This window comes from Lagopus leucura, unplaced genomic scaffold (genome assembly GCF_019238085.1).
Source record: "Lagopus leucura isolate 7727_CA_CO unplaced genomic scaffold, USGS_WTPT01 236-4_obj-0_obj, whole genome shotgun sequence".
NCBI lineage: Eukaryota > Metazoa > Chordata > Aves > Galliformes > Phasianidae > Lagopus > Lagopus leucura.
The window spans coordinates 1-21,691 of record NW_024966897.1 but is presented as its reverse complement, the minus strand read 5'-3'; the positions used below and the strand labels follow the sequence as shown (position 1 = coordinate 21,691).

The following is a 21,691-nucleotide window of genomic DNA, read 5'->3' as shown; positions in this document are numbered from 1 at the left end:
ACCCCTGCCCACCCCCCAACGCTCTGCAACCTTGCTACATAAATACACGGATGGTTTCGGCACGCAGCCTCAGGCGTCAGAGGCAGCAGCGGCTGCCACAGCCTTGGGCCCAGCCGTGAGGTGCGGGCTGCCCAGCACCCCGTTCCATGGGACACGGCCATTGGGCTGCTCCTCGGGGGCGTCTGCCTGCCGGTCCCCGTTCCAGCGGCGTTTGAGACGCAGCTTGGGGGGCATCAGGGCGTCCTCGCGCTTCTCTTGCGTTCCAGGCTCTCCGGATGGCTCTCTGGGGGGTTTCTCACCACTGCTCTCCCCTTGATCTTGGGGCTCTTCGGCCAGGCCCAGGGTCTGGGTGGGCACCAGAGGTGCCGGGTGCCAGGATGGGGCGGCAGGTCTGGCAAACACCAAACCCTTCTCCTCTTCCAGGCTGGTGCTGGGCGCTGCCATGCTGGAATTTTCCTCCTTCTCGCTTTTGTCTTTTCCCTTTGCGGGCGGCTCTTCGCGCTCAGCCTCCTTTTCCACAGGGGGCTCGAGCTTCACCCTGGGGGGAGGCGGAGAGGCAAGCTGGGGGGTCGCTGACTCTTCGGTGCTTTCCAGTCTCTCCCTGTTTTTGCGCCCGACGGGTGGAGGCTGCAGCTTGATGGGGAACTGGGGCTGCTCCTCCATGGGCATTTGGCACTGTAGTGGTGGCACCATGAGGCCCGGATAGCGGGGGAAAGTCCGCGGGCTCAGGTGGTAGTTGAAGACGGAGCAAGCTTGCGAATGCAGGTAGTGTTTCATTTCCTCAGGGTTGAAAGAGAAGCAGCTGCTGCCTGTGAAGGGGCTGAGGCCTGGAGACGGGCTGTAGGAGAACAGGGTGGGAGTCAGGGACAGCGCAGGCGAAATGGGGACGTTGAGGACCCCGCCACGTCCTGGCAGAGGGGACACGGCAAAGGGGCTGTGAGGATCCGGGTAGATGCCGGGCCTGGTGAAGAGAGGCAGCATGATGTCTGGCTTGCGCTTCTGGTGGTTGACACCCCCGGCGCTCGCGGTGTTACGTGAGGCCATGAGATCCACACCACGGCGCCAATCGGCGGAGCCGTCCTCCAGCTCTGGGAGGTCAGGTTTCCTCTCACCGCCGTCGCCCAGAGCCTCTGGGTTGGATGGGACCAGGGAAGGGCCGGAGAAACGGCCGGGTTGTGCATCGTCAGTGGGAGAGTGGCTGTCCAGAGGTGGGAAGTGGAAGCGGGACGAAGCCGTGGGGACGGGAGGAGCGCTCTGTGGCACAACACCTGGGCACGGGGAAAGGAAAAGAGAGGGGGAGAGTTAAAAGCGCCGTTGCCAAGGGAGTTAAATCAGAGGCAGAGCTGCTTTTAGGGCTGCAGCCGCAGGCATTTGGAAGAGCAACACAAAAATACCAGGAGCTCTCGGCGGCGCAGCAGACGATCAGATGGGAGGCACCTTCCCCATCTGCTCCCCTCGCTCCTGCCCACCTCAAAACCTCGTCACTGCTGGGAGGAATCTTCTCCTCTCAGCCTTGGTGGAGGTTTCTCGAGCCTCCAGCAGCACTGAAGCAACTTCCACTTTTGGATGCCCTCCCCTGACCTCTTTGCTTTGGTTTAACCAGAAAACGGCCCTCGGTGCCGGCGCGTTAGGAGCACGGTTAAGCAACTAACTGTGTGCCAACACCACCAGCAGAAACGCTGCTGGTAAACCTCAAACTCTTGGGGTGGAATACCGAAAGTCCCTGATTTGTGGATGTTCTCTCTCTGATATTTCTGCCCATACCATTGCTAGCTCCTGCAGGCTTCTCTTTCCCCATCCTCCCGAAGCGAGCTTCACCACGGTGCCTACAGAACCACGTCTCTGCATCTTACTCCTGCTGCACTGAGCCACACTGAGGCAAATTCCTCCACACGCTTTCTCACCTCCACAACACACCGTTTGATTCTCCTTTCCCTTCCAAACTGCGTGAGCGAGTCAAGAAACCTGATTCCAGTGCCCCAAACAGGTCTGATATCCCAACCCCCATCCCAGCCAGAAGGAAAGAAAACAGGTTGTAATTAGACAAGTGCATTCCAGTTCTCCAAACTTCTTTTTTTAAATGCATGCCCCAGAGATAGGAGGGAGTGGCTGCAAACAGGGAAAAGGAACAGCAGTGAGCAATATTGAGCTGGAACTGCCCAGACTTGTTGCTGCAAGTAATTATAGATTTGCAGCACTGTTTCGTACTACATCTTACACCCCCATGCTTTGGCTAAGGACTCCTGGAGAATACATTTCCTTCTCCCCGCTGCCACAAAGGCAACATGTCTCACGCAGGTGAGGCCTCTATGAATATTTCTCTTCTCCCAGTCCTGTCTTCTCGCTTGCTGCTTGGCCAGAGGACAAAGCCTTTGCTATCACACCAGGCCTCCCCCAAGGCAGAGATGGATGCAGGCGGGCTCCAAGCGCCGACATCAACGCGCAGTCATCGCTGTACGTAGGCACGGAGCGCACAGCACCGATGAGAAATCGCCTTGCCCACACGTAACCTGTTTTTCTCAGCCACTGATGTTTCAGAGTCAACATTCAATCCCCGCTTTCCCCCCCCCCCCCCCCAGCTCTTCTCCCTTCTCTCTCTCTCTCTGCTAGACGAATCTTCAAGGCTTCCCCCCAGGCGCTCTTCTGGAGGTGAGAACGAAGAACACGGCGCTGTGAGAAAGGCTGGTTGAGGCGCCTCTGCAGTCACGCTTTCTTTGCTGCAGAGAGTTTGCAGTCTAAGGCCTCGCTGTAATGACTTCCAGAAGTTTGTTTTTTTGATGGACACGATGGCCATTCATTCCCCTGGTCGTGTGGTGGCTGTTCAGTTGTGGAGACAATCGGGGCCCGCTGCAGAAATCTAGCTATGGGGGGATTTAACTCCACCAAAAAGGATCTTCCAAACAAAGGACCCTCCTTCCAGAGAAACCACAGCAGTAATGCTGACTCCAGGACAAACCCAGTGTGAACTTCTGCTACTGCTTCTGGCAAGAGACTCAAAAGCCTTTTAGGACAAGCAGGGAACAATTAAGCTCCATTCCCAAATTCTTTTTTGTTATCCTGAGTGTCAGCACACCATTCTGCTGCAGGGAGGCTCAAGAAATACCTGTGATTTTAGCCAAACTGACAAGCTATTACTCTTCTCTGGAAACTCCAGAAACACTCTGTGCTCAATATTATGTTTCTCTGAACTCCAGACACGTTGACTAAAAAACAAACAAAAAAGAACAACCCCCCTTTTTTGGATAGGAAGGGAATAGACCTGCAACAATAAGAGGCTTCTGCAGGAGAGGAGCAGAGATCAAACTGCTGCTAAGCTGTGAACTTTCCAGCAGTGCTGACAGATACGCCTCACTGTGCACCTTTAAGCGCCTTGTCAAGGAGGCTCACATTTATATGGTGCCATAAACTTACATTACAAACATGTGAGGCAAGGTCCCTGCAAGAGAAATAAAACCCTCTTATCCCAAGGACACCCGCACCCCAAGAGCAAAGCAAAGCAAAGCCGCAGCACCAATAAAGGCAGACCAGCAGGCAGGCTCAAATAGGAAACCAAAAATGCCTCCGGTCTCCCCTGAGGACAACCACAGATGCACCATGAGGGAAGGAGAGCTGCAGATAAAGCTTTATCAGTGCCCAGGCATTCTCACCACACCAGCCCTGATTGCCCCAGCAGTCTTTCAAGAGTAGGAGGCGACTGATAGGGGATGTGCAGAGGCTGCTGCTGCCCTGGCCCCACTCCTGCACCCTCTGACATGCAAGGAAGTCGCCAGCCCCAACTCTGTGCTCACCGTTAGGCCGAATGTTGATGAACGGATAGTTGGGCATCACCAGCTTGTTGAAGTTGAACTTGTAAGTAAACCTTTTGCCCTTTGTCTTGTGAAGAATCCTCTTGTTGTAATAATATCTATAAAAGGAAGGTAGAGAGACCAATCAAGGCACGTGGAGATCTGCTTAAGAGTCTCTGTTTTGTAATGCTACCAACATCCACCTTTGACATACTCACAAAAATGAACATGATGGGATCCGGAACTGACTTAGCTGACAGCCTGCACTGAGACACTGAACCTGAGAAAGGGGAATCTGTACTTGAGATTTTAGCAGAACAAAACTCAGTGCAATGGCAGGGGGACCAAACAAACCGGATGCCCTCTGGTTTTGTTTTCCCTTCTGTCCTCAAGGCTTAGCACACTGCCACAAACACAGCACAGTGTACAAAGCATCACGCTGCACATCAGGAGGGCTGCTTCCTGCTGCCATCAGGCCTGTGAGCAAGTCGCTGCCTTTCCATTTACCCATTAGCACCATAATTCACAGCCCCAACAAAGGCAGAGCACGGGAGAGGAGGTACAAACTTCACCACAGCCTCCTCCCCATTTACACCAGCACCACTGTTTGTCCTCAGCCATGTAATAATGGCGTGCTAAGGTGCTTCACGCAGATCCCAGACACAATTTTTCACACTCAGAGCTAGGTTAACACATGCTGTTGCCACAGCAAACCCCAAATAAAGCAGCGTCAGCTCCTCAAGAAGGGGGGGAAACAAGCCAGAGCTCCCCACCTGGAGCAACTGTCAATAGCCACAGTGCTCCTGTCCCACTGCTGTCACATTTGGCACCGAGATGCCAAGACATGATCAGTGTTGGCAGGTGGTGGCTATTTTCCACTCCCATGAATCAATTACAGCCTCAGCGCCATTCAATTTATCGTTTCCTTCCTGTTCCAGCATGGGACTCGAGTGCTTGCTGCCTTGTTTGTCTTTGCCAGCTCCACCCAGGAGGTATCATAGGGCGTAAGGCAGCGAAGTCCACGTAGCAGACAGTGCTGATAATGCCAGGACCTGTCAAGAACCTGGGTGCTCCTGACGGGCTGGAAATGCTTCATAGGCTTGTATGACATTCTTACAGTCTGTATTTCAAAATACAGATTAGCCACTGAAAAAACAGAAACCATCTGAGAGAGGCTAAATAGAACAGAGCTATTAAGGGAGATTTTAGTCTTTGGAATTGCAGAGGGAGGAGCAATCAGCCCCTGTCTCCAATGAGGGGACATCGGTGGCTGGAGGGTGCCCTTCACCCACAGACAAATTCATGTCGTTGGGGTCAGGACATGGAATTCACTGCTGTATGTGACAAAGCGTGAAGGGGGTGGTGACAGGTGACTGACACACCCCCAATCCCTGGAACGGGCACCAGGTTTAGCAGTAAAGAGACAAAGGCATGTTAGAAAGGGGAGCTGCTTTCTCTGAAACTGTATCGTTGATGGTGTGATAATAGAGTAACGCCTCTGGTTTCCTCCCACACCTTCTTGCTCAAGCCAGCATCAGCAGTGGAAGCAGTGAAAAAAAGAGACAGAAAAGCTCCCCGGAAGGAACCCATCCTGATAATAACAACCTGAGCACCAGGTGCAAATTCACGCTGTGACGCTTGGCCGCAAAACACATCATGGTGATCCAGGAATTCCCTCTCCTGTGTCTCCCTGCTCACACTCTGGTACCTGGCCTGACATCCCAGAACACAGATCCGATACAAAACCACCCCCAAAAACGTAACTGCGTTGAAGCAAAAACACCTGCTGTCAGTTATCCAGATGGGTGGCCCAGGGAATCTTCTGCTCACCTGAGAGCTCGGCTCAGCTTGTCGTAGTTCATTTGGGGTTTGCACTTCCGCCGGCCCCACAGCCGTGCCACCTCGTCGGGGTCCTTGATGACGAACTCCCCGTACTCGCCCTGCTGCCAGGCAATGACATGGCGGAACTCCTCCTTCTGCAGCAGCTCCAGGATGAAGTGCCAGAGCTGGATCTGTCGCGAGCCAGGGCTGGACTCGGTCTTGTATGCCCACTCGGGGAAATGATAACCTTGGGAAGTGCCAAAAAAAGAGGCGTTCAGACAATGGCTCACAGCTACAGAGCTCCCAAATGCCAAGTGCTACAGCTGGGAACGAGTGCCTGCGCTACGTATTGGTAATGTTCTTTCCAGAGGAGGACCACAGAGCATCGCTGGGAGCTGTAATTCCAATAAGTATTCAGTGCAGAAGCAAAAGAAGCCCAGATTTCTCACACTAGTTGCTCATTTTCTTACTCATTTTACCCCTACTCTCCTTGGAGAAATCCCAAGGAAAAAAAAACAGGAAAACACACAGAGGTATGAGAGCCATACAAGAGTCAGACACGGTGGAAAGGAGCCCAAGAGCTTTAAACACTGGGACGATTCGGACATCAGGTGCCTCAAAATAACGAGAAAAACCAAAACAGATTGGAATATCTGGTGCACTGTTCTTTCAGGAGGCAAGCATGGGTGGCTCTGGGGGTCTCCAGCTCCACATCCCTCAGAACACAGCACCCTGCTCCAGCCCTCAGCCACGCCAACAGATGTTTCTGAGCGACTGCCAAGTTCAGCTCTGTCAGAGCAGTTTCCCAGCACAGCTGCTATTGCGCGGTTTTCCAAATCGTCGTGGCCACAATTTTCAGCTCAGGCAGCGTGCGCAGAGCCTCATCGTGCTCAGATGGCACCCACCCCCCTCCCTCAACCCCCCCCTCCCACCTCCCCACATCGCAGGCTGCGGCTGAAACAAACCCAGGGAGCGCAGCGCCAGCCCTGGGGGGAGCACACTTGGAGCTCCCAAACCCTCACAAACAAAATGTCTCCACGAGGATCCATTTGCATATTAACACAGAGCTCACGAGGCTGTAAAACTGGCTGAGAGTGCACCGAGCGGGAGCCTTATCGATTCCCAGTGACACACAGCAAAGAGCTTTGAGGAGAGGTGGAATTAATCCCGCCTGAGCTCCTTCAGCCTGGGAAAAGAATTTGTAACAGCTGAACACCCTGCGCTCAGCCTTCCACGGGGCGCGCGTGTCCTTACCTCCTCCTCCTTCTGGCTTATCCACAATGCTGCAGCCTGCTTTCATTTTCTCCCTCCTGCTGACTGCGAAACAGAAGGAAATCAGCGCCAGCGCTATCGCTACAACGACCTCGCGGGCAGCGCTTTGAATCCCAGCCCTCCCCTCCCTGCACCCGCACCCCACCGTCGGTGCCCCCGTCGCCGTGCAGCTGCACCGTGGGGCGTCGGGCTCTGCTCGGCGCTGCCGTGTCGGAGCGGCCCGGCGGGGCCGTGAGGCAGACAAAACAAGCCCAGTGCAGTTTGTCTCCTGTTACGAGACGGCCGCGCTGCCAAAACACACAAGCCGCTGAGCTCACCCAGATGTACCAGCGAGGGGAGGGGGGATCCCGGCTCCCGCTCCCCACTCACATCTGACTTTAATTTCGGGAGGCGGGCGCCGGGCCGGGCGCTACCTGCGGGCGGGGCAGCGGCACCGAGCGGCGCCCGGGGAGGGCCCGGCTCCCGGGGGGGTCGGGGGCGAACGCCGCCAGCCCTGCCCGCCGCGGAGGGGGCCCGGCCCCGCGCTGTCCCCGCCGGGGTTTCCTGCCCGGCGCCGCCGCTTTGAAATGGTAACGCCATGTAAATAGCTGCGAGGGGCAGGCGCGGCGCCGGGGCTCCGGGCTCCCGTTACAGTGCCGGCGGCGGGGCCGCCCCCTCCGCTCCCTGCCGCCGGCCTGTCCGGGCCTGCCCGCCCGCCGCCGCGCTGCCGCCCCTGCCCCGGGCTGCGGGCGCTGGCTCCGCGCCCCCCCGCTACTACGCCCGCCAAGATCGGGCCGAGCGGCCGCCCCCGTTACCACCACCCCTCCTCCGCCGCCATCCCGTCGCTCCCGGTTACCGGTACGCTTCTCCACGCTGCCCCCGCAGCCGCGCGCCCCCGCTCGCCTCCCGCACGCTGCCGCCCACCCCCCACCCGCACGGCTCCCCACAGTCATAGGGAGCCCCCACCCCACCGAGCGCCTCCGGTAACCGGGGCTGCCCCACTCCTCCGCCCCTCCCTCCGGGCCCACGGTACCGCGGCCCCGCGCCGCCCCCGCCCCCGGAGCCGCCCCCGAGGGCACCCCCGCCCCCGGCGGGCGGCCTCCGCCCCTCTGTCCGTCCTCCGTCCGCCCTCCGCTCTCCCCCCGCCGCCTCCGCGGGACCGAAGCGACGCGCGCGGCGTGGCCCATCCGGAGCCCGGGAGGCGGCGGTAACGACTCGGCCGCGCCCGGGTCCGGGACCCACCTGCGGGGGCGGCACGGGCCGGGCCGGGTCCGGCGGGCGGAGCGGGTGCGGTGGGGCGGCGGAGCGCGCCCGGGCCGCGGTGCCGATGGGGGGTGCGCGCCGCTCGCCTCGCTGCTGCCGCCGCTGCCTCCCCCGCACGGCCGCCGGAACCGGAACCGCCGCCACCGCCCACACACTTCCGGGCACGCTCCCACGCACTTCCGCTTCCGGTCGGAGCGGGCGCGCGCACGCACAGCGCCACTCCGCCTCATTCCCGCCCCGCGACGGGTGGCGGCGGGGGACAATAAAGAGCGAAAAGCGAAGTGCTTCGCGGGGGGTCTTGATGCGTTCACCCCCTCCCCACAGTCCCTCCATGCGCACGGACACTCTTTCCTCTTCTCTGCCTTTATTGGGGCCGTGCACAGCCCGGGGCCGCGTGGAGCACCACCAGGCCCGTGTTCTATGGGGAGGAAGGGGAAAGAACACGGGGAAATAAAGCAAGATGGGGGCAGGCTGTCCGGCTGTCCATCCGTCCGTCCGTCCATCGTCGCTCAGGCTTGTGGCCACGCTGTGCCATCCCCAGTGCTCCCCACCTCACTGTAGATGGTTCTGCTGGGACCCTTGAGGGGATGTGGGAACGGCCCAGGGTCGGGGGGGGTGGCTCCGTGGGGACGTTGCCATCCCCACCCCCTGCTGGGTGCTGGCTCACTGCCCCACCTGCTCATCCCTGTCCTCCACATCTCTCCTTTGCACCTGGGAGTACAGCAGCTCCTTGGGGCAGGCGGCAGCTGTGCGGCAGGTGAGGCCATGAGGGTTGGGGACGGCCCCCTGCCGCCTGCTTGCAGCCCCCCAGACTGCAGCCTTCACCCCACAGCATCGCCCACCTCTGTCAGCCTTTCTCCTCCTCTTCAGCAGGTACAGCGCGATGCTCAAGGCTCCCACAACGCCCACCAGCACTGCCAGGTAGATGGGCCACCTCCACCTGTGTGCCTCTATGGGGACAAGGTATTGGGATGGCTGGCTGGCTCTGTGCACCTGGTGTGGCAGAGGGGGACAGTGAGAGACTTTACCTTGTGCACACAGTTCTGCCAGGTCCACGGACTTGCTCCGCTTCTGTGCCGGGTTCCAGGCCACACAGGTGTAGATGACATTCAGGGTGCTGGCAGGAATGGTCAGGTGCAACATATGACTGTTGTAACTCTGTAGCCAAGTTGCACTGGAGGTGTTTTCATGCTGCCAGGTGGTCTGAGCACCACTTCCAGCCGGCACCAAGCACCGCAGGATGATGCTGCAGTTCTGGGCAGTGTAGGACAGCATCTCATGCTGGATCAGGGGCACTGGCACAGGCTCTGTTGAGAGTGTGGGCAGTGCTGCTGGGACAGAGCTACCTGCAGGAACCTGGGGAATGCAGCCTCAAGGAACCGGGAGGGACAGGCAGACAAAGGGCAGTGAGAGGGAAGTGCAGGTGGAGAGCAGATTTGTCATAAAGCAGGAAAATCCCCTTAGCAGATGACCGGCAGCAGAGTGCGTCCAGGAAAGGGGAAGGGAAACCGCTGATAACTCTGGGTACAAAAGGGTTTGTCACATTTCCCTGGGGGCTGGAAACCCCAGGGATGGGGATGCTGTTCCTGCCCCCACAAAACCCCTTCAGCTCACCATAGACAGTGAGGTTGAAGGAGCTTTCATCCATCTCGTTTGACTGATACGTGATGTGTGCATCATAGACCCCACTGTCACTCTGCTCCAGGGCACTGATCTGCAGTGTTGTCTCATTGAACAACTCCAGCCGCTGCCTATTGTATTTGAAACGCTTGGACGTCTCCAGGTTGTACTCAGCCACTTCTATTTTCTTGCTGGCATTGGCTCTGAAGCTCCAGATGATCCTCTTCACACTGCTGCCAGGCTGCAGCTGCAGAGGGAGCTGCACCGAGTGCCCCAGCACACCGCTCACTGGCTCGATCTGGACAGCTGCAGTGCCTGGTAGGACAGCAGTGCTCAGTGGGATGGAGAGTCCCAGGCACCCTCCTGGGTTCTTTAACCTTCACCATCACCTCCCCTGCCTGTGGCTGGGCACTGCTGTGCTGATGCCGCGTGCTCGCAGTGCTGTGATGTCCTCACACCACCCTGTCCCCATTGCAGAGCTGGAGGTGGAGCAGGCTTAAGGGCGAAGCCCATAAGCACTGGAACAGGCTGCCCAGGGAAGTGGTGGAGTCTCCTTCTCTGGAGATGTTCAAGACCTGCCTGGATGCCTACCTGTGCGACCTGGTGTAGGGAACCTGCTTTGGCAGGGGGGTTGGACTCGATGATCTCTGGAGGTCCCTTCCAACCCCTATGATTCTGTGATTCTGTGATAATAATTCCCTCCAGAGACCCTTCAAAGCTGGAGGCTGAGCTGCAGGGTGCAGCGGGGCTGGGTGCAGAGCTCCGTTCCCAGCCCTGTGGTGAGACACAGAGCTCCTGTGACGTGAGCAGGAGGCGGCTTTCAGACACAAAAAGCTGCAGAGAGGCGACCATGCTGGGGAACGCTGTGTCCCCACATCACAAGGCCCATCCTGCATCAGCCACTCGCTTCCTGCCCACACTCAGGGCCAGCCACACAGTTCCCATCCACTGCACCAACCTCCAGTTTGCAGAGAGGAAAGCAAAGCTGCAGCGGTCAGCAAGCAGACAGCAAACTGCAGTGGGGAGTCACAGCCCCATGGCAGCCACACATCTCCATTTTTGGGGGGGGATACCGACATAAAGCAGGAACACATCCCCATGAATCACCCGTGGTGGCACTGAGCCACCTGCCCGTATTTTGCCCCAAACAAATGCCCCACACCAGTGTACAATGCAAACACAGCCTGTGCAATTCCAAGCTCAATCCTGCTGCGGGAAGCTCGTGGGTGTTGTCTGCTCATTCCTTCCCTTTCCCCATCCCTTTCCTTGTCCCCAAACCCTCACCCTGGAGTCTTCTGACTGGTGGGGGCTGCAACCACTCATTGGAGAACAGTGGGTGCCTGGCTTTGTCCTGGTGCAGCCCCAGCAGCACTGAGTAGCTTTTGTACAGCAGAGCATCTGCTCGAGAGCTTCGAGCTGTGCAAGACGACCCCTGTGGGCTCTTAGAAACGTGTGGGTGAGCAGAGTCCAGCACAAAAGCCAGCAGTTTTCAAGCCAACATGGAGCAGGGCAAGGTGCAAATGGTCCCACCTGGTTCCAGCCCCACTGCTGACATCAAACTTCTCCAGGTGTGATTTATGCTGTCGGTAAATAGAGTCGGGTGATGCCGTGCCTGGTGCCAAGTTCTGCCTGTGTTGCTTCGCCCAGGGATCACATCCACACATCCCCACTCAGATTCCCTTGAGAACAGCGCTTGGACTCTTTCACAGAGGAAAACTCATCTCCCACCCCTCTTATTTCCCAAATATTTTCAAACCTTCACCAAACCCAAAGGCTGAATCTCATTCAGCCTCACACCCATGGTTTCATTGGGTTCCCACAGCAGCAGCATTGCTGCTGAGCCTTCCTCCCACCTTCAGCTCTCTCCCCACCCCATCCATGCTCAGTCCCTACCTGTGGCGACAAGTAGCAGAGCCAGCAGCCTGGGGATGAAGGGACACCGTCGTCGGCCACACAGTTGCCCCATCTCTCCATCCCCAACTCGAGGCAGCAGCGGCTTCAGCTGCGCAAGCGGTGGGGAGGACACATGCAAATCTGCCCACAAGTTCATGGGGAGTGGCAGCTTGGGGACAACGTGAGACCCTGCTCAGCCTCACTGTAACTCTGCAACGTATCCAGGGCTACTGGGGCAATAAATGAGGGATGGAGCCCGGATGCTGCCGCAGTTGGGTAAATAACAAACAGCTGGGCTGGCTATGCCAGACACCTGGTACAAGGAGCACGTGTTCCCATTGCCTGAGACTGCACCAAGAGAACGCTCCCACCCCACCAGGCTGTTTTCCCCCCTGCTTTTCTTGAAACAAAAATCCCAGCAGCAAAGAGGCAGAGACATAAGAACGTTGGAGACAGCCCCACGCCTGCAGGGGGACGGAGGATTTGGAGAAGCACGAGGGGTTGGGACGGTGCAGAGCCACTCACCGCTGCTGCTTCTGTGTTTCCAAAAGGGGGAAGCAAGAAGTGGCTTCTGGGGAGGCAGCAGCAAACTGCGCACAGCCCTGGGATGACGTGACTGCGAGGGGTCCACATGTGGGTGTGCGCAGCAGATGCACAGTCCCACACACACAGCCCCACACACGGCCCCACGCATGCTGTCAGCTCCCTGCTACGCTCTCACCAAGATTTATTTGCTGTTTTTACGACGTGGGGAGGTCAGGCCGAGCACGGGGCCCATGACAGTAGTAGGTGCTGGACACACACAAGTGAAACTTCCCCCCACCCTCTTCCCCCCCCCCCCTTAATGGCAGCACAAAGGCGACACAGGAATGGCTATGGGGTGGGGGAAGAGCGGGCACATCTCCCACAGGCATTGGTCCCCTCACATGGCCCTGGGGATGTCACAACCAGGATCTGCCCAACCTCAGGAGAGGGGGTTGGGAGCAGTGGGGGTGAGGGAGCAAGCTGCCCCAGGTGGTGCCATCCTGGATCTGCAGTGCTTGGATCTGCCCCCGTCCACCCAACTTTGCCTCCACTTGACCCCAATTCCTCCCTCCCCCCCCCAAAAAAAATAAAGGTTTTGGTTCCTCTCTTCTTGCTCCAGGGCAGCCCACTCTCTCAGCTGGCAGAAATGGGGCTGGGACCCCCAGTTGTGTGGGTGATGGAGCCACATCCCAGCCCTGTGCCAGAGGAGGGACTCAGCCTCATCGTCGCCGCTCATCTCCATGTCCCCAAAGGGGCCACGAGGGCTTCGGACAGAGGGTTGGACAAACCAGAGGTGGGTGGGGAAGCATCCGGTTGGCTGTACCCAGAGATGGCACCTCCATCCCTGAAGCCAAACCAGGGGCTGGAGAGGGGTCGGGTTTGGCACACAATGCACGTTACAGCCCTTCAGTTACATCCTGATGCTCCAGCGCTGTCGGCGCCTGTGGGGAGAGAAATCCTTCAGCTGGGACCGAGGGTTGCCCTGTCTGTCCATCTGTCTGTCCGTGCACCTCCCTGCAGACAGCGCTCGTCCCTTCTGTCCCCTTTCTCCACCATACCCGGACCTGGCGTGGGCACGTCATGCAGTGACAGAGGTGGGGACTGCCCCCCATGCCCCGGTCCCCCCGGGGGCAGACACGGCCACGGGCCACCCGCACCTGAGGGCCTATGTCACCTCCTCGGCTGTGTCCTCTGGCTCCTGGTGGATCTGTTCATACACGGTGCTGCCCGGTGCTTTCTCTGTCGAGGTCGGCTCTGGGTTGTTTTCAGGTGGACGTAGGCCCTAAGGCAGAATTGAAGTGCTTATGGCCCTTCCAACCCCGATGTGATGGGAACCCCAATGCAATGGGGACCCCTGAGCACAGCCCAGCCCCACTGCTCCTCACCTGGTCGTTACCTTCCGGGGGGCTGCGGTGTACGATCTCGGTGTATTGAGGTTCTGGGGGGCTCTCCTCTGTCGGTGCTGTGGGGGTGGCAGCTGCAGAGAGCAGGATGTCATGAAGGGGGGGAGGGCCAGAAATGGCCCTGATCACAGCTCAGCTCTGAGTGCTTTCACTGACCTGGATCTGCTGACTTCTCGCTGTTGAGCCGCCAGCACCAGAAGGCTCCGCCAAGGCTGACAGCCAGCAGGATGAGGGTGAGGACGATGTACCCCGACTTGGAGAAGGACACCTGTCCTCCTGGAGCACACAGAAAAGGGCTGAACCAGAGGATGGCCACGGAACCTTCACCCAACCTGAGGGCACCCAAGGGTGCTCGGACCCCTAAAACAGCCCGGCTCCTCACCTCCACTGCGGCAGATGCTCTGCAGGTCGAAAGGGACGACCTTCTGGTCAGCAGGGTTGCTGACAGTGCACGTGTAGGTGGCATTGGCAGTGCCAGGCTGCAGGGCCAGGCGCAGCGTGGTGCCATCCGGGGACAGCTGTGAGCGGTCGGTTCCCAGCTCCTGTCGGCCGTTGTCCCTCCTCCAGGTGACGTTGACAGCCCCTTTGCCAGTGCCCTGGCACTGCAAGGTCAGGTTGCACCACTCCAGGGTGCTGGCAAGCAGTTGGCTGTGGGTCCGGGGTCTCGGCACTGACTCTGCACCCAACAGGGAATGGGGTCAGCATGGCACGGCTCTGCTCAGACACATCACAATGTCCTGCATCACAGGGCAGGGCACAGCCAGCCCGCAGGTGTTTGGGGTGATGTGAGAAGGGACCCCAATATGGGGGGCTTGGGTTAGGGTCTAAAGGTTAGGGTCTAACCTAAGTCACCTCATTCTTCTGCACCACAGTTTCCCCATTTTAGTGTTCCCAAAGCCCACCCCCATTTGGCAGCCGCTCACCGTAGACAGAGAGGTTGAAGGATTGGTCCTCCACCAGCGCCGGGTGCAGTTTGATCCGTGCCCCATAGAGCCCACTGTCTCCCAGCTCCAGGGCCCCGATCCTCAGTGCTGTGGCGTTGGGCATTTCCAGGCGCTGCTTGAAACGGTCCTGGGGGTCAGGGCGCTCGAAGCCCCCTGGGCCAAATTCAGCCACCTGGATGGTGGCACCGGCACCAGAGGAGAAGCTCCACTCGATCTCCTTCACCCTGCTGCCAGGTGGCAGCACCGGGGAGAGCAGCACCGAGCCCCCCAGGACACCAGACACTTGCTGGGGCTGCGCCCGCACCTGGCCGAACAGGAGCTCTAGGGACAACAAGGCAGAACGTCACCAGGGTGCGGGGTACAGCGTGGGGATGGGCAGAAGGATCCCTGGGGACGGGTCCCACCCGGCACCGCTGTCCAAGCTGGAGGAAGAGGATGAGGAAGAGGAAGCATCGCCCTGCCCGGTTGCAGACACATCTGCTCTCTGCCCACCGCAATGTCCCTCTGAGGGATGGGGACACCATGGAGGCCGTGCGGAGCTGCTGCTAGCGGGGAAGGGAAGTTGCCAGGGTCGAGAGCTGCTGTCCAACAAGAGCTACGTGTTCGGATGCCGGAAGCTGCATCTGAACGGCGCGGTTTAGGCACTGCGGCCGGGCGCTCACCGGAACAATGCTCCAACAGACTCTGCGAGGAGTTCCCCGCCAGCATCTGCAAAACCTCATTGTCCGCCTTAAAACGCGCCTCGGCCCAGATGCCTATGAAAAGATCACAACAGTTTACGGCAGCAGGACTGGAGCGGACCAGGATGGATCTGGCTCCAGAGGGATGCTCGTGGGCACGAACCAGTCCTGCATCCCACTGCCGCGTGTGGGTGAGCGTGGGGACACGGAGGGGGGAGACCGTGGGTACCCAGGAGGGATGGAGCCACCTCCAGGACTTCGGGCTGAGCCTACACTGTGGATTTTTGGCAGTGCTCTGCAGTCACGCTCAGCACCAGCTCCTGGCACCGGCAGCTCCCGCCTACCTACAAGCTGTCTCCTCCACCGCCTCCAGCTCTGCCGGCAAGAGAGGGCCAGCATCTCCTCAAAGCCCCCCACCACCTGTCCCCATTCTACACACTGGGATACCCAGCAGTGAGGCCAGGCTTTACCCCATCCGTGCTGGGACCTGGGCAAAGTGTCCCCACGGTCCTCTCCTCTCCCTCCCCACCCTGACAGAAGCAGATGTGCTTCTATATTAAAGCAGATTAAAAGCAGACATCCCAGCGTTCGCTTTATAAAAAGCTCTCGTGCAGCCTGAATTACAAGCTGCTTCTTGGCTTTGCCGGGGAAGCAGAGCTCTCCACCACTGGGCACATGCTGCTCTGATCCTGAGCATCAAGGGGCTCTTCTGGGTCCTTCCATCGATCACAGCCTTACGCTGGGCTGAGCCCCACTCCCTCCCATCCTGTGTGATCCTTCCCTGGGGGATCCCCACATTTTGGAGCCCGGTTGTGGGCTGGCACGTGAGCCCTTTGCACAGATGTTGAGCAGATGCTGAGCCCCAGGACGCAGCGAGGGGAGGAAGGTGTGTGTGTGGGGGGGGGGGGGGGTCACCACAGCCCCCAGCACACAGGGGAAACGATGGCTGGAGAAAGCAGGAGGGCATCCGCCCCTCACCATCACCTCCTGTCCTGGTGGCTTGAGGCCAGGAGCCCCCAGAAATAGTTTGGGAGAGGAAGGAGGGTGTTTGCAGTGCACCCTGATCCAGCTCAGATCTCAGACCTCAGCAAAAGATCTCTGACGGCGATTTAAGCCCAGGGTTTATTTGACACACATCAAGGAAGCTTCATTCTTTCATCACCCCTACGCTCCCAAAGACAATATCTCTGATTGAGGGGGGCTGGAGGACCCGCAGCCCCCCCAAGCAGCCCCTCTGCCATCGTGCAGGGCCGTATTTGTGCCACCATAAGCACCCCGTGCCGCCACTGCCAGCCCCGTGCGACGGCCGCACGCTCCGAAGCCAATTAAGCATTAGGAAGATAAAAGCTCCCTGCTAATCTACCCGGACTAGAAGATGCTTTCTGTCGGAATTGAGGGTTTTATGGGAATTATTAAATGTGTGGATTAGCACGCTGGGAATTAAGGGGATTCCTCTCTCAACATTTTACGTAAGAGCCTCAGCAGGCGCAGCCCAGGGGCTAACGGGCTCCGCGGGGCGCAAACGGCGGCGGCGAGCAGAACCCCCCCCAGGATGGGGGCAGTGGGATGCTTGGTGCCCCCCGTTATGAAACCTCGCCGTGGAGCATCACGAGCTTGCGCGCCTGCCTCGGACCCATGCGGCCGAGAGCCCACAGGGATGTAGAACAGCAGGGAAGCGGCGCAGCAACACCACTGCCCAACCCGCGGGACGAGGGCGCGATGCCCGGGCACTCACCTGGCGCGAAGCCGAGCAGCGCCAGCAGCAGCCGGGCTGCTCTCCTGGCCAAGTCCCCCTCCATTCCTGCTCTGTGCGGCTCTGGTGGGCAGAGTCAGCGGCGGCAGAGATGGGGAGGAGGAGCAAAGCTGTCGCTCGCTGCAATCCGTAGGCAGCCGAGCGTCGTGGAGAGCTGTGCGCCTCTTAATTAGCTGGTGGGAAACGAGCGGGCGTGCGGGACCTGCACTGCACAGGGAGGGGGAAGCGTGGTTGAGACCCCTGGGCTCTCAGCATCCTTGATACCCCAATCAATGAGCAATGCTCCAATTAACAAGCCGTGACCCAATTAATGCTGGTGGCACTCAGTGCATCTCTGCCCCCGGCCCCCTCCAAAGGGCAGCTCTGCAATATTCATAGAACCACAGCAGGAAGCCTAAATTGACCCCGAAACCCCCTATCCCCAACTTCTGCCTCTTTTCATTCAAAGCCATTCTTTCTCATCCAATCACTATCAGGTCGTGTCCAAAATTGCTCCCGTTCCTCTTTATGAGCTCCTTTCAACTCTTTTTCCTGGGTATACCCCACACCCAGCTGGGCTGAGCTTCTCTGGGTGAAGAAATCAACATGGGAGGGGATGCAGAGTAGGAACCCTCCCCCCCAACCCATCACAGCCCCACATTGGGTGTCAGCCATCAGCACCTCAGCCACCGCATTTATTTCAAGCCTCCAACCAGCCAAGGACAAAAAGAGAAACGGCCTCAACACCACGTCTGTGTTTCGGTTAAGCTGAGCTTTAGGGAAGGCTGCTGGCTGCCCTCCACCTCCAGCAAAATAATTAATGTGCCCCCAAAGGAATGTTAATGCCAGACCTGCTCCTGGGGCACCTTCAGATACGGATGCTCAAGGTGCTGGGCAGCAAGATCGCCCATGGCCTCATGGTTGCCTCCCAGGTTCAAGGCTCAGCCAGGGCTGTCCCATCCCTCAGTTCCTCCCACATCTCTTGCAGCTAAGCAGGATGCAAAAACTGCTGAGCAGCAATTTTCAGCTGATGGGGGAGAGCAGCTCGCCCCACGGGAAGTAAGACAGCCGAGGAAAAAAAGAGGTTGAAGGCACCAGGCTGCACAGCACAGCCAGGATGCAATCCTACAAGCATCAGGTATGTGGATACAGCCAGAACTCAGTAGCCTCACACCACAACCCATGCATTTGAGCCCCACATGGCCACATCCAGCTCAGGGCCAACACTGTTGATGTGCCAGGCTGCACCCTGAGCACCCAAACCCTCCTGCATTGTCCCCGTGTGCACAGAGCCCGGGGCTGCCGCAGGCAGGGGACGCCTGTCAGAGGCAGGGAAGTCACACAGCTCTCTGGGAACTCAGCTCAACGTGACCGCAATCAGTCACTTCACCCACAGGGAGGGAGTGGAAAAGCACTGAAGCTCTTCTCAAAGCTGGGAACAGTGCACTCGCACCAGCAAGGGGGCCACGTGAGCTTCAAATTAGTTACTTTTTTGTGATCTCCAGCTATCACTTTGCAGCTGGTCAGGGTGAAGGACTGCTCCCCCACCAACACCAACCACAGTTTGATCTGCTCCTCAGCCAGAGCCATTGGTTCAGACCTGGGGCTGAGCCTGAGGGAAGCCACTTCCCATCCTCCTCATCACTGCAGCTGCAGTGATGGTGACAATGCCTGCTCAAAGCAGGGACTCAGAGCAGTTCCAGGCACCCAGAACAGTGTCCTCAGGGGACCCTCAGTGTCCTCACTGTCCCTCCACACCGCCACCCAGTACAGAGTCTGTGTTTAGGGGATACTGAAATCACTGTGCAAACCCAGGCTGTGCCTGCAGAATTCCGAGCACTGCAAACAAATGCCCTGCTCAGCTTGGGGCTTTCTCCCAGGTGAAGCCTCCTCTTGAGCAGGATCAGCTGTGAGGTTGTGGCTTTCCAGCAGAGGGGAGTGCAGCCTCAGGAATGGCCATACCTCTGCCAATATCCATGCAGTCAGGCAGGAGAAAACAGGTCATTTGGGGGGAGGATTTCGCAGGTGATACCACATCACAGGAACCAGATCCCAGAGCCATCCTCATGCTCCCACTTCAGCCCATAGCACAAGGGCAAATCAGGTCAGCTATGAGAGGCACCGCATGCAGCAAAACGGTCCCAGAAAACCCTGCATGAGGTGCTGAAGGGTTTGATCACTGCCAGCCTCACTGAGTCGCAGACCTGATTTCCACACGTGGCTGCAGTGAAGGCTCCATTAGCGCTCACTGAGTGCAGGCGTGCTGCTGGGGACAGATCCTGATCTGTGCCTCCTGTGGCCACTCAGGTCAGCTCCAAGGAGGCAAAACCTCATCTGAAAACCAAAAAGGAGCACAGCTCTGCATCTCTAATTAACAACAACAAAATTGTATCTGCAGGTAACGATTCGAACTCCTGGCCTCTGTGGGGAGGAAGCACACACAAGCACAGGCCCAAATATATAGAAGATATTTTGCTCCTCAAAAAGAAGCTGGGACACTGTCAAAATACAACAGGCTGCTGCATACGCATCCAGCAAAATAGGCCACGGCTCGACATAAAGTGCTGCCTGAGGCCACGCACGGAAGGGAAGCGGTGTTTCATTATTTATCACTATCAGTAACAGAGATCCACCTCCACACATAGCTCCCTCCCGGGGCCAGGCCTTAGTAACACCATTCGGCACTTTGCAGCATGGCCCAACTCGACCTCATCACCCCACGGCAGAGACCGGCGGGGGTCCCCAGCGCCCCCCACACCTCACCCTCCCCCAGCACACGGTCTCCTCGGAACTCCCCCGCCTCGTTAGCCCCAGCTTCGACCCGCAGCAGCCCTCCTGCCCCGTCGCCCCCCGCCCAGGCCCAGGCCTCGGGACTGTCACCATACCCCTCCCCCTTCCCCCCGCCCCCCGGCGTGCCGCCGGGCGCGCACTGATGACGCACAAAGCGCGCCGCCACTGCGCCTCGCTTTTGCTCTCTCGAGGCGATGCCCGCTAAGTCTCGCGGGATTTCCGACGCTATAAATAGCCCCACGGCGAGGGGCTGCGCTCAGTGCCCGCCCAGTTGAGGGCGGGGGAGGAGGGTTGGGCTGTGCGCTGTGGGAGGTGCTGAGGCCCGCAGGGATCGGGCCTGGTGGCTCTGTGTCATTTGTCACCCTTTCATTGCTGTCCCCTGCTTTGCCACTTGAGGGGTCCCCATCACTGAGGAGCCCTTGTGCACATCGCTGTCCCCCTTATCTCTCCCCCTGTGGTGGCAGCCCGGATCTGCAGACCTTGGGCTTATTTCAGAGGGTGCTGGTGGTGCTGTTTCTGTTTTAAACGTACAAAAAAACCCCAAAACAAAACAAAACAAAAAAAAAAACCCAAAACAAAACAGAAAAACCGTATTTTGGCTCAAGGCAGCTGTGCTCAGCCCGGCTGCTGTGTGGAGGCGTCCCCAGCCCTCCTGTCAGTGCTCTCCAACAACCTGCTGATTTATTAGGAGCGAAATCAGATTAGATTTTATCACCGGGTTGGGTGGCAAAGGGCAGGAAGATTAAATTCCAGGATGACAGTGGAGAGGGCAGGGGTGGAAAGTCCATCTCTGTGCTCCTACAGCATGCTATCCTTGGGCTCTGGGACACAAATGACGATTTTCATGTGAGATCTTCACTTTTTTGCCCCACTGTGGTTTTCAGGGCAGCTGGGAGTGTGATTCAAGCCCTGATGAGGGCTGTGGGGCTGCTGCTCAGCCAGGAACCCGTATTTGGAGAACTCCAGTTCCTAAGGCTGCCCCTAACTGCTGCCAGCCCACATCCTGGTCCTTCATGTCCCCAGAGCATGGGACAGGGGACTGGGACAACCCCTGGGCATTGCTGGGTTGCAGTGAGCAGAACTGAGGTCAGTTTCTCCCCACCCCGTTGTGTTTCCCCAAAACGCGGGTGTTCCCTCTTTGCAGTGCAGCAGGAATGAAGGCAAAGTGAAACATCGCCCTCCCCTGCTCCTCATGAGGCTGAGCTGCGCTGTGGCCGCGGGGAGGAAGAGAGAGGAGAGGGATTTCTGTGGAGCTGAGGAGGTGGTGAGCTCACTCCATCCCGGGGAATAAATGAGAATCCATCTCAGCATAAATGAGCTGCACTGTGAGGAGGGAGGGCTGCGTCCTGGGGAAATGCGGCTGCCTCCTTAGCGAGGTGGAAGCACCCGCAGGGCCTGAATTTTGGAGCCAATCTCATCTCCAGGTGTGAATTCACAGCTCTGGGTGATGGCCAGGGGAAAGCTGCCCACGCTGCGCTCCTCATCACAGCCTTTGAGTTAAAGGGGTTATGGACAGCGAAGAAACTTAATGCCTCCCCCTCCCTTCTTCTCCATCTCTCAGTGCATCCATCCCAAGCTTCCATCCATCCACCAACCGCACTCTCCACGCTCCAGCAAAAGCCATTAAGAATGACAAAGCACCTTTTTGTTTTAAAGATGGGTCCCGGGAGCAGCAGGCAAATTGCCTGGTTCATGCATAATAAACCAGGCGTGGAAACACACAAAGTAATAGGCTACATTTGTAGGGAAACAAAATCATTAAGCGAGAGCCTGTTTGCAGGCTTGTCTGCGGGAAATAAAACACAGTGAAGATGGGTGTGGAGGGGCTGCCAGCGTGCCCAGCCCCACTTGGCACCAGCTCCTGCCAAAAGCTTTGGCAAAAAATGGGTCAGCACCAGCACGCCCCATCCCTGTGTCCTCCTGGTCCCCACCAACACCCACGTCCCCATCAGCAGAGCCCCCAGCACCACCCTGAGCTGCTCCT

General features: G+C 58.3%; 3 protein-coding genes across 8 annotated transcripts; all 3 read right to left on the bottom strand.

The window, feature by feature from the left end:
• Positions 1 to 13: 13 nt before the first annotated feature.
• On the bottom strand, positions 14 to 8,138 carry LOC122192861 (ETS translocation variant 3-like). The gene is made up of 5 exons (XM_042893552.1): positions 8,100 to 8,138; positions 6,861 to 6,923; positions 5,616 to 5,853; positions 3,789 to 3,904; positions 14 to 1,268 (listed from the first exon to the last, which is right to left on the bottom strand). The coding sequence occupies exons 2-5, from the start codon at positions 6,904 to 6,906 to the stop codon at positions 70 to 72; spliced, it is 1,599 nt and encodes a 532-aa protein (XP_042749486.1). The 5' UTR covers positions 6,907 to 6,923; positions 8,100 to 8,138; the 3' UTR covers positions 14 to 69.
• A 339-nt stretch (positions 8,139 to 8,477) lies between these two features.
• LOC122192860 (T-lymphocyte surface antigen Ly-9-like) lies at positions 8,478 to 12,214 on the bottom strand. 3 transcript variants are annotated; one of them, XM_042893550.1, is made up of 7 exons: positions 12,159 to 12,214; positions 11,634 to 11,742; positions 9,735 to 10,055; positions 9,149 to 9,427; positions 8,963 to 9,070; positions 8,796 to 8,866; positions 8,478 to 8,698 (listed from the first exon to the last, which is right to left on the bottom strand). In XM_042893550.1, the coding sequence occupies exons 2-7, from the start codon at positions 11,704 to 11,706 to the stop codon at positions 8,630 to 8,632; spliced, it is 921 nt and encodes a 306-aa protein (XP_042749484.1). In that variant the 5' UTR covers positions 11,707 to 11,742; positions 12,159 to 12,214; the 3' UTR covers positions 8,478 to 8,629. The 3 variants fall into 3 exon arrangements, with proteins under 3 accessions (XP_042749484.1, XP_042749483.1, XP_042749485.1); XM_042893549.1 differs by lacking the exon at positions 12,159 to 12,214 and having other exon boundaries at positions 11,634 to 11,873; XM_042893551.1 differs by lacking the exons at positions 11,634 to 11,742; positions 12,159 to 12,214 and adding an exon at positions 11,271 to 11,369.
• A 542-nt stretch (positions 12,215 to 12,756) lies between these two features.
• LOC122192859 (SLAM family member 8-like) lies at positions 12,757 to 19,631 on the bottom strand. 4 transcript variants are annotated; one of them, XM_042893547.1, is made up of 8 exons: positions 18,880 to 19,631; positions 16,921 to 17,145; positions 14,485 to 14,826; positions 13,944 to 14,237; positions 13,718 to 13,857; positions 13,544 to 13,635; positions 13,316 to 13,440; positions 12,757 to 13,099 (listed from the first exon to the last, which is right to left on the bottom strand). In XM_042893547.1, exons 2-7 carry the CDS (start codon positions 16,982 to 16,984, stop codon positions 13,329 to 13,331), a joined length of 1,044 nt encoding a protein of 347 aa, XP_042749481.1. In that variant the 5' UTR covers positions 16,985 to 17,145; positions 18,880 to 19,631; the 3' UTR covers positions 12,757 to 13,099; positions 13,316 to 13,328. The 4 variants fall into 4 exon arrangements, with proteins under 4 accessions (XP_042749481.1, XP_042749478.1, XP_042749482.1 ...); XM_042893544.1 differs by having other exon boundaries at positions 13,333 to 13,440; XM_042893548.1 differs by having other exon boundaries at positions 13,718 to 13,837.
• Between the last annotated feature and the right edge of the window lie 2,060 nt (positions 19,632 to 21,691).

What these genes read in the sequence shown, in the direction of transcription:
- LOC122192859 (XM_042893544.1), bottom strand. Translation starts at nt 16,984, where the DNA reads ATGGAGGGGGACTTGGCCAGGAGAGCAGCCCGGCTGCTGCTGGCGCTG. An exon ending in GCTGCTCGGCTTCGCGCCAG is followed by an intron (nt 14,827 to 16,920) that starts GTGAGTGCCCGG and finishes TGTTGTCCCTAG; the next exon opens with AGCTCCTGTTCGGCCAGGTG. An exon ending in CCCCGGAAGGTAACGACCAG is followed by an intron (nt 13,441 to 13,543) that starts GTGAGGAGCAGT and finishes ATTCTGCCTTAG; the next exon opens with GGCCTACGTCCACCTGAAAA.
- LOC122192861 (XM_042893552.1), bottom strand. Translation starts at nt 6,906, where the DNA reads ATGAAAGCAGGCTGCAGCATTGTGGATAAGCCAGAAGGAGGAGGAG. An exon ending in AAGCTGAGCCGAGCTCTCAG is followed by an intron (nt 3,905 to 5,615) that starts GTGAGCAGAAGA and finishes TTCCTTTTATAG; the next exon opens with ATATTATTACAACAAGAGGA. An exon ending in CATCAACATTCGGCCTAACG is followed by an intron (nt 1,269 to 3,788) that starts GTGAGCACAGAG and finishes CCCCGTGCCCAG; the next exon opens with GTGTTGTGCCACAGAGCGCT.
- LOC122192860 (XM_042893549.1), bottom strand. Translation starts at nt 11,790, where the DNA reads ATGAACTTGTGGGCAGATTTGCATGTGTCCTCCCCACCGCTTGCGCAG. An exon ending in GGCAGAACTGTGTGCACAAG is followed by an intron (nt 9,071 to 9,148) that starts GTAAAGTCTCTC and finishes TTGTCCCCATAG; the next exon opens with AGGCACACAGGTGGAGGTGG. An exon ending in TGGAGGACAGGGATGAGCAG is followed by an intron (nt 8,699 to 8,795) that starts GTGGGGCAGTGA and finishes CATCCCCTCAAG; the next exon opens with GGTCCCAGCAGAACCATCTA.